Genomic DNA, 11,022 nt, shown 5'->3' with positions numbered 1-11,022 from the left:
GCGCATCACTGTTACATGCTGGTTAACATTATTTTACTATATATCTCAATTTTATATTAAAGTCTTCACTAAGTGTGAAATACGGGTCAAAACTGCTCATGTGAATTTAATTACGTGCTAGGAATCAATCCAACCATTGTCACATTTTGTAATTTGCCCCATGTATATTGCTTGCAGAACACATTTATTTTCATGCCTTCAGTGTTTCAGGATAACTGCACTCAGATGTTTTAATAAGTAATGCATTACACAATGTGTAATCCATTCACAACAATCAAAATGCTAGAGTGCTTATGTTAAAACCAGCATTAGAAAAACAGAAAACTACATTTATAGCATATTTGTATTACACAGACACTGTACTAAATATAACTAGCTTGGCTTAAACATGAAAAAAATACAACTACTAAAAGGATTAAACTGCTTGTAGATCACTAACCGCTTTCATACATTGAACTGCATTTACATTTCTACTTGTAGTGTTTGTTACCACATGAGGGCGACAGACTTCGTCAGACACGCTACACAAAAATCCAACAAATGCACAAGATGCAAAAGATACTGTACATAGCATAATCCAATCTCTTTAACACATTTGAATTGTACTACACAGAAATTTTCATATACTGAAATACAAGACAGAAAAACAGTTCACATCTGTAGGCTAAACAGATACATAACATCATCAGTATCCCTTACCCTCAATATACTTTAAATAGTATTGAACTGCATTCTGTAGAGATTTAATTGTTATATATTAGGACAAACCCCTACACTTATGTGACCCTGGACCACAGAATGTTATAAGGGTAATTTTTTTTTTTTAAATTGAGATTTATACATCAGCTGAAACTGAATAAATAAGCTTTGCATTGATGTATGGTTTGTTAGGACAGGACGGTATTTGTCTGAGCCACAACTATTTGAAAATGGAATCTGAGGGTGCAAAAAATCTAAATATTGAGAAAATTGCCTTTAAAGTTGTCCAGATGAAGTTCTTAGCAATGCATATTACTAATCAAAGATTATGTTTTGATATTTTTATGGCAGGAAATTTACAAAATATCTTCATGGAACATGATCTTTACCTAATGTCCTAATGATTTTAGCATAAATAAAATTTATCATTTTGACCCATACAATGTATTGTTGGCTATTGCTACAAATATGTGACCCTGGACCACAAAACCAGTCATAAGTGTAAATTTGTCGAAATTGAGATTCTTACGTCATCTGAAAGTTGAGTAAATAAACTTTCCATTGAGATATTGTTTGTTAAAATAGAACAATGTTTGTCTGAGATACAACTATTTGAAAACCTGCAATCTGAGGGTGCAAAAAAAATCGAAATATTGAGGAAAACGCCTTAAAAGTTGCTTAAATGAAGTTCTTAGCAATGCACATTACTAATCAAAAATCAAGTTTTCATATATTTATGGTAGAAATTTTACAAAATATCTTCATGGAACATGATCTTTACTTAATATGCTAATGATTTTTGGCATAAAAGAAAAATCGATAATTTTGACCATACAGTGTATTTTTGGCTATTGCTACAAATATACCCGTGCTACTTAAGACTGGTTTTGTGGTCCAGGGTCACATATACCAATGCTACTTATGACTGGTTTTGTTACCCAGGTTCACTTATAGCTAAAAACTACTGATAGTCTAAATGAAGGCATGGTTTGCTTACTTTAGACTGCAAAGCTGGTACAGAGGTTGTATCCTCAGAAGTGGCACATATCCACTCCACAAAAAGGTGCTCTGATTAAATTAGTGAAATGGAAAAAATAACATATTCCCTTAGACTCCAGATGAATATCTTTGAAACAAGATGGAGCCCAATCTTAAGAAAAATACACAGTAATAGTTAACTGACTATACATAGTGGTGTGGAATATATATGCAACAATATATATCTACGAAGCATATGGATTCTCCTTTTATGTGTATTTGATTTGAAAAATCTTGAAATACCTTTTTATTATCATTATTATTATTATTATTTTTAACCCTTCTATTTTTTTTTTCAAATGTCTGCCTCCCTATTGTCTTTTTCTGATGTATAACTTTTATAGCACGTTCTAATAAAAAAGTTAAAAAAAAAGGTGCTCTGATTAATGCAGGTAAAAGGCATCATAATACACAAAACACATAAATTCAAAATTGAAATGTAAAGTAAAATGCCTTTCTTTAAATAGATGTGGCCATAGAAGAAAGGTGCCTAGAGAATGTAACATGTATTTAATTTGTTGAAGCGATAGAGGGCGCCATATCACTAAAGAAAAAGTTGCCAATGCAATCATCCTATCCGCAGTACAAAAAAGTCGATTAATACTGAAATAAAACAGCAAACAAAGCGGCACTTGAGTGAATTTCTTACAACTTATCTTAAGCCTCGCAAGTGCGAGTGCATTATTAATTAAATGCTACAAAATTGATCTGAAATTAGTTACTATTATCATTAAACAATAATGGATTTGCTTTGTTAGGTAAAATAATACTAATACTAATAATGATGATAAAATAGCCTAATAATAATGCTGGATGTAGGCTATAAACTGACGTGAAAACAACACTTACTGGCAATATACATTATGCTTAAATGTTTTGTTCTGTTTTTTGAAAGAAACCGATTTCTGTTGCGTTTTGAAAGCCCTGCAGTCTTATATTTTCACAATGAAAAGTTGGTGTGAAATGGCTGTTACGTGTCACGTACAGATCCAGCGGTCATCCACGCTCTTTTTGTACTGATGCGGCTCTGTGAGCGTAACCTGTTTTAGCGTAATCTCTCGCCTGCAGTTGGTCGAGCGTCCCACGTGGTTTGAAGTATAAAAAAGTTTCAGCGCGAGGTGCTTTAGTGTCGTGATTACACGAGAGAAAAAGACCAAAGGACAACATCCCTCCTGAGGCTGAAGAAACACGCAAGAACATACACATTTCACAACATTACTCCTGAGAGAAGAGGAGCACGAGCAAGTGATATTCGGTGGAAGGACAAAGAGTGAAATTTTGTCTTCAAAGAAGATTTTTTGACTACGCTGACCTTTGAAGGAATACAAGATTAGTAACCGGTTTGTTTTGATTCTTTCCACGCGTCAATTTGTCAGTTACCTTGGAGATGAGGTTTCGATGAGGAGGTTTTCGCGCTTTTAATTACCACTGACATTTTAGCGACTTAAATGTGTTTACCGGGCGACACTACACACACTTTCTGTGAACGTCTCACAAAAATGACCGCGAGCATGATGATGAATGGACATCTGTCAGAGGAGGTTGTTGGAAGTACAACTTTGTCCGGTTTATAGGTCAAATTGTTTTACGGTAGGAATTCATGAACTGATTTATTTGTTGAATGGACACCTTATTTAAGAAAATGAGTATTTACATCCTCTCTGTAACCTGTTTAATGGCTTGCATACTCTCAGTTCAGTGTAGTCTGGGAGCTGAGACTGTGTCTCAGGAGTCTCAGTGTGCCTCTTGTGGACTCGGGCATCCGGATGATTCGGGGCGAATGGACACAGACTTTCTGGAGGCGGTTAAAAGGCACATTTTGAACCGACTGCAGATGAGAGAGAGACCAAATATCACTCATCCCATTCCCAAAGCTGCCATGGTAACGGCGCTGCGCAAACTTCACGCGGGTAAAGTTCGGGAGGACGGGAGGGTTGAAATTCCCAACTTGGATGGACATGCTGCCCACAACGAGGTGCAAGAAGAAACGTCGGAAATAATCAGTTTCGCCGAGTCAGGTTTGTACAAGCTCTTTTACCATATAGACATTTTGACATTAGCATTTTAGTAGTTAGACATACTTAATATTTTGGAGCAACTAAAACCTGCATAATGCCACTACAGTTGAGCATAAATAAATATACAAGTACAAAAGATTTAAATGTCTTGGTTTGAACTTAAATATATGGAGTACATTTATTTTTGGGGCGTGTGTTCATTTGTCACAAACAATGTTTGGAATTTACAGAATGCACAAATATTACTAGTCAAATGTTTAATTTACATGTCAAATAGGTGTCAGTAATGCTGTGTGACTTTAGTGGGTCTGTTCCAAAATCTAGTGAGATGCTTCGTTGCCTGCCATCCTAACAGAGATATGACTTCATAAATGACCTGATTTGTACCATTTATTTTTTTAAGATGTGAACTATATAGAAGATTATAAAAGATGCACAACAAGGACTGATCCTTTACGTTACATATCTATGACATCTTAAAACTGATTATATTACTGTAATTGCTTTAAACAAGTGGTGCAATTTTGCGTCTTTTAGGGTTAATGTGACGTGCATCCTTGATCTAATATTTCTCTGATGTAACTGGAGCAATTAGAACACATGACCCTCTCTTAACATATAATTAGATATGCTGACAGAAAATAATAAGTAGTTTGTCAAATTATGACCTTTTGCTAGGTGGGTGTTGAGGCAATTAAATTCCTAGAACATCCTCGGGAACGCCAAGAGAGCATCAAAAACATGGCAATCAAATTATTACAGATAATTCGTTAATAAGAGGGCAAGAACATTTTCACGCCTTTTAATAGACAATACAGCCATAAAATCCTTTGTTAAAACTAATAAAAACTAATGCCTTTTATTGAAGTATACATTGCTTTGAAGTGACTACAGGGTTCCCATGGTCATGGAAAGCAAACAAAAGTCGGCACACCATAGGCTTTCAAAATACAAAACAATTTATTAACGGACTTAACACAAGGTAACGGGTTAGGGTTTGATCTGGCGAAGAGCCTACGAGCTCGAAATGTTACCTTGTGTTAAGTCCATTATTAAAGTTTTGTATTTTGGAAGCCTATGGTGTGAGCATGTTAGTTGTTGATGTACATGTTTTGGTTTGTCTTAGCTCCCATGGTCATGGACAACCTGGAAACATGAGGTCTGAAAAAAGTAATAGAAATATAATGCAGCAACCCTGAATGCTGTAGTAAGTCATGACAATGCATTGGTCAAAAAGGGTGGGAAGTGATGAAACTCTATTAACCAGTTCATTAGTTGTAATACAGTTCAGTTTACAGATGAAAGTATTTAGCTTGATGAGTACATGAATTAACCCTCTGCACATTTTTAATTGTCATTAAACAATAAATGTAAGTTTGCATGATCAAAAGGACATTGATAGAAGAAAGACATCTAGAATACGGTTATGCAGATTAAGACATCAATATGTGCTTTGTAAACAGGTCCTCTGCTATAGTAATATGCATGTTAATAAGCAACTAGTTTGTGAATAGTGTTCCCAAATCCAAAGTGTTACCCAGATCACAATTTATGGTCATCATCAGGAAGAATAGTGGATATATAAATGTGCAAATTGCTTTTTTATAGAATTTACCAACATCTCACATACTTAAGCTTGTAAAACTGGCTTCTTTATCTTCTAGTCTCGCACACTGTGCAGCACAATTAGCTTGGACATTACCCGAGCTTCTTGCTCCAATAAGAATGATCTGAACGCACTCATGACAGGGCAACAAAAGAAGGCAATTATTGAGAGAGTACTGTGCGTTCTTGCTAAACCCAATATGTCAACATTGGGAACAAAAACAACAAAAGAAAACAAAAGAAATCACTCAGAATAATGCATGAGACATTTGAGTCGTGGGTGACAGAAAGGCTGGGGTGGGGGGATGGCCTTCTTATATCCGACTCTGAAAATGCATTTCAAATATCAAAGCTCGATCAGGCCTCTTCGGCAATGTCCCCTATTATTCAAGACACCTTTGAACCAGTGAGCAGCAATGCATCATGAAACTGGCTCTCCGAACCCCCATCTGCCTGAAGGCCAGCTGGCGCTAACCCCTCAAGTGAAGGCTGCCAGCCAGGGCATAGCATTAGGACAACCCTAGATCCATTCTGCTCAGAGGTACAAAACGAGGAATTTGTGAGGTATGCAATGTGCAAATCACTGCAGCTGCAGGCAATTGGGTTGCCTCACGTGTTGCATGCTCTTCCCTGCAGTTACGCGGTATGACCGCAAGCCAGAAGGTGGCTCCTATCTTGCTCCCTGCTTTAGGAGAGCAATAAGAAGAGGGCTGCCAAGGTACAGGAGAGGACGGCTGCCAATTTCAGGTCTCTATTGACACTGTCCTATGGGCCATTTCAGAAGTATTTGGTGTCCCGTAGCCACAGGAGCGGAGCGGTAGATGCTCGCTTCTCATTTGTCAGCGCAACCATTCGGACTCGCTGAACTCTTCAGGACCAGGTCAACACGGGGTATTAAGACTTCATTATTAGACATTATTCAGTGTGGCACAGTGTCCATAAGGTCAAAGAGCCAAATTGATCTCTTTAGAAAATCTTTGTTTTTTGACATTTGATCTAAGCAAGGAAATTAGAGCCTCTAGTGCTAACTGATTGGCAGACGGTCAAAATCTAATCAGGCAGCATGCCATGGTCTTGATCTTATTGATCTTCGACAAGCAGTTCCCATTAAGCATTTAAAACATGAGAGCAATCTTCAGCGAAACACAGAAACAAAGCTAACGCCCATTTTCTCAAAAGTTCATTTGCCCATGCTCTGTTTGAAAGTATTATGCATGCTTACACCAAAACCAAAATTTGAAATGCATTGTTAAAATGAATATTTGTCCGGTTGCATACCTTTGCTCAGAGAAGTTAAACAGCCACAGGGAACCACAGGATGCAGGAGAAGCAGGCGAGCTAAACAAATGCAAAACAGTCAGATATAAAAAAATATATGAGATGTTCTGATGGGGCAAACTGATGTAGGTAAGTGTTGATATTCATGGTGATAAAGCATGCCACAACACTGACAACATCTTGTCTCCCTGCTCACACAGCCTTGGAAAGTGCAGAGTGGACAAAGCCTTGTTTGACTAGATTCACTTTAAGCAGGAGCTGTTGAGACAGGTTCGGAAACACTTGAGCACATGGCCATACAAGTATATTTGTATCCAGGGGGCATATAAAGGCAGGTAACAAGGTGAAATGGTGGAGTAATCAGTTCAGTGAATGTGTTCCCTATCATCATAGGACATACTTGTTCACACCTGACACCTCTCCGGGGCTTGATTCTCTGTCACTGATGAACTTTGACTGTGTCTGCACTGTGGGATATAAAGGGCTGGGTTCCCAGCAAAACGAGTTTAAAAAAAAAAAAAAAAAAAAAAAAAAAACATTTTGTCACCAGCATATGTCTTTGCATGCTGGCTTCAACTAGATGTCTTAACTAGCACAACCAGATTTTTTGGTCAAACACCTTTACTAGAAAAGCCATGCAGGTTGATGCACTAGATAACAATACTATACAGCTGAGCTAGAATAACTAAAAAATAATTTTAAAAATTGACAGCATACTGTATGATGCACATTGCATGCACATATGATAGCAGTTGCTTTCAAGTCTATCATTTCTGAAATTTTTAGAGAAGCAGAGAGAGTTCATACTTAATGTGAGGTCAGGCTTTCAACTGAAGAAGCCACCCTTTGTTGCAAGCTGTTGACATTAAACCAAACTAATCTGTTGGCAAACATTACTATTTCAAAACCTGCCAATATTAAACAGCTCTGGCATTCAGATCAGGATTGCAGTGAATATGATTCATGTGCAACTTTAAGCATCAAGTGAATTTCTCTCAATATCCGGGTGCTCTAATAAATCTGTGCAATCAAAATACAACAGCAAAAAAGACTTTCTAAATACAATTTGCTACACAGTTGTATTTAGAAAGTGGCCAGTGTGATGTAAATGCCTCATCATGCTTCTCATTTGAAGGGCACACGCTCAGTGCTAGGCTGTGCCACAGCAGTCTCCTAATACCTCTCGCAGTGCATTGTGTTGTCAGTCTTTCGGCTCCAAAAGCTCTGGGTTTTCACAGTACTCCCTGTGAACTCAATGAACCCCCTGGGGCAAGGCCCACGTCTGAGCCCCCTACCCTTCCACCCGGCCCAGCATCTTCAGCCCAAACCACCGGTCCAGCTGGACTTGGGCCCAGAACTGTGGCATCTAGTCTATCTGGAAAAGTTAAGCAGTTTATGTAAACGAATGTGGCCAATGAGAGGTAGTCGTCAGCAGAATCACAAGCTGTTTGTGCTGAGAAAAGACATGAACAAGCTTATTTCGCTACTTAACAAACTTCTCTGGTCTCTTACAGATGATGTGACTCCATCAAAGTCAAGCCTCTACTTTCTAATCTCCAATGAGGGGAATCAGAACCTCTACGTGTTGCAAGCAAACCTGTGGCTGTACTTCAAGCTGTTACCAGGTACTCAGGAGAAAGGACTACGGCGGAAGGTGACCGTAAGAGTGCACTACTATGAGCCCGGTGGGAAGAACGTGCACTGGCCAATGATGGAAAAACGTGTGGAGCTGAAACGCAGCGGCTGGCACACCTTCCCTGTGTCCGAGGCCATGCGGGAAATGCTCGCAAAAGGGGGTCGCCGACAAGACCTCGACATTCACTGCGAGGGCTGCGAGGCCGCCAACGTTCTTCCCATTATGGTGGACCCAAGCGATCCCTCGCACCGTCCCTTCTTGGTAGTCCGCGCCCAGCAGGCAGATGGGAAGCATCGAATCCGAAAGCGAGGCTTGGAGTGTGATGGCACCAATGGCGGTTTGTGCTGCCGACAGCAGTTTTACATTGACTTCCGGCTCATTGGCTGGAACGACTGGATCATCGCGCCAGCGGGGTACTATGGAAACTACTGCGAAGGCAGTTGCCCGGCATATATGGCAGGCGTTCCAGGCTCTGCCTCGTCGTTTCACACGGCAGTAGTTAACCAGTACCGCATGAGAGGCATGAGTCCTGGTTCGGTCAACTCCTGCTGCATACCCACCAAACTCAGCACCATGTCCATGCTGTACTTCGACGACGAGTACAACATCGTCAAGCGTGACGTGCCTAACATGATCGTAGAGGAGTGTGGCTGTGCCTGAAAAGAACATGTTACGAAAGCAATGACAGTCATATTTATGGTCTTTCTGAACCACATGCATATAGATTGCATTCATATTTGTGCACTCACAAAGTACAATCACACACACGTTTGTGTGTGTGTGTGCATCAAGCAGTAGATCAGATGTATGACAGGTGGGTCCTTCTAATGAACAAAAAGGCTTTGGGATGAAAAGGGAACACCAAATGGTTTCTAGTTTGCCATTTCTAGACTTAAAAAAAGTGGCTCAATACTCCAGCAGCAAAAAGGAGACAAACTGGTGTCACCCTTTGACATAAGTACTTAAAGACTGTTGTACAAGCACTGACATATCTCCTACTTCAGAACACCAGCACTTCAACAGCTCTTTTAAGACACTATGACAAATCATTCCAGCTGATGTGAAGATTTCCAAATCAGTGTGTCATCTTCCCAGTCATTCCCAGAGGCATTCCCACAGCAATGACTCTAGTTGTCTGCGGCAATCCGTCGTGAGGCTCCTACTCAAACTGTAAGCACCTCTGGACAAGATCGTCTTGAAACTAAAACCACTTCTGGCATTCTACTAATAGTGCACGTCTTGACTATAGCAGACTACATAACTAGATCTAACCGGTACTTCACCGCTTCCTTCATCTGCACACTTCAGTGGCTGACAAACGCTTGCAGCGGTGTGTGCGTCCCGCGGAGCCGCTTCCATTCTGTCCAGCTGGTTTACAGGGAGTACAGCACTTGCGAAAACTCTCGAAATGCACAATTTAAAGCACTTGCATATTGCAAAGCCTTCAAAAGGGTACATCGAGGTGGACCTACCCTTGCCCATAGTCCTTTTAATATAAAGTGCCGCACGAACTATGCAATGTATAGTAATCCTGAACTATGTCAAACAAACTGAATTCTTCTTTCTGCTTGTCTTTAACTCTTTATCAATACTTGAAATGTGATCTTTCGCTTGCTTTCCAAAGCGGATGATTGTTACGACGTTTGCACTGAAAAGTTGCGGGATTAGTTGAAAGACAAAAAAAAAAACTGCCATTGAAAATGTTATTTTTGTAGTAAAACTGAACTTGTGAAAAATATATTGTACCTAATTAATTGTACCAAAGAGGCCAATGTTTTAGCTATTATAATAAGGTGGCAAGGCCATTCCAATATTTGTAAAATAATTATTGATACTTCTCAAGAGGCCTAATAATCAGGGTACAACATTATGGATTCCATTTGTAGCTCTGTCTAATTTTTTATACGATGTACAGCAAACTGATGAAACACAATCTCTTCCTTGTCTTTAATTTTCCAGTCTTCTATTTAATAAGAGTTATTTCTTAGTTGTTGTTACAAAGCCCTTTAGTTAAACAGATGTCATCTCTGTACAGATTATGTAAAATAAAATATTCTTTCTTAAATATTTTGTAACTTTAAAATAAATTCTTACTTTGCATCCTTGTGAACAAATTGCTTTTAAATCCATAGCACAGATTGCATGCATTTTAAAAGGATATGACCAGACATGAGAAGAGGAAGCGGTCTTGCAACCGCTGCAGTTTTATATTCTGCAAAGCCTGCAAATGCAATTTGCAGGTGAACGCAATGCCTTCAACCTCAGAGATATCGATCAACAAATTAAGATAGCATCAGAATAAATTTATATATACACCGACACCCAGGTAACACGTCGCACATAAATGTAATGACTGGTTTCAATATTTGTCATTCTTAGTACATTCTTGGCTCGGAGGCAAGAGGGCTCTCACTGCACAACATGTAGGCACAGAAACTGATTACATCAGAGTGGGTCCCCTGGAAGCACTATCAACATGTACTGCCTTTTCTGAGCCCTAGAGGTATAGATGCAAAGCACTAAAACCCCCGGACACCTACCAACGGTCGTGTATGTTTCAGCCGAATCCAAAGTACAACACTGCAAAACAAGCCCTTTCCAAAACATACCGCATAACAAAGATAATTACCTGAAGTGTTCCTGTCTTGCATCTGTCAAGAAAGGCAGAAAAAGTGTCATGAAAAATGACATGTTTGTATAAGTGCATTTAAAATGACAGCACAAGAATGATATGAGTCAGAAGTGACT

At 39.2% G+C, this 11,022-nt stretch overlaps 1 protein-coding gene across 1 annotated transcript; it reads left to right on the top strand.

Annotated features, from left to right (window-relative positions):
- Window positions 1-2,886: 2,886 nt before the first annotated feature.
- On the top strand, window positions 2,887-10,374 carry inhbb (inhibin subunit beta B). Its single transcript, XM_073845690.1, has 2 exons — window positions 2,887-3,755; window positions 8,153-10,374. The coding sequence occupies exons 1-2, from the start codon at window positions 3,359-3,361 to the stop codon at window positions 8,932-8,934; spliced, it is 1,179 nt and encodes a 392-aa protein (XP_073701791.1). The 5' UTR covers window positions 2,887-3,358; the 3' UTR covers window positions 8,935-10,374.
- The last annotated feature ends 648 nt before the right edge of the window (window positions 10,375-11,022 follow it).

Source organism: Garra rufa, chromosome 8, assembly GCF_049309525.1.
Source record: "Garra rufa chromosome 8, GarRuf1.0, whole genome shotgun sequence".
NCBI classification, from domain to species: domain Eukaryota; kingdom Metazoa; phylum Chordata; class Actinopteri; order Cypriniformes; family Cyprinidae; genus Garra; species Garra rufa.
The sequence above is the reverse complement of the archived record's forward strand: the minus strand, read 5'-3'. Positions and strand labels throughout refer to the sequence as shown.

Excerpts from the sequence above, each read along its gene's own strand:
- inhbb (XM_073845690.1), top strand. The coding sequence starts at position 3,359 with ATGGACACCTTATTTAAGAAAATGAGTATTTACATCCTCTCTGTAACC. Across the intron at positions 3,756-8,152 it reads AATCAGTTTCGCCGAGTCAG|ATGATGTGACTCCATCAAAG; the intron begins GTTTGTACAAGC and ends GGTCTCTTACAG.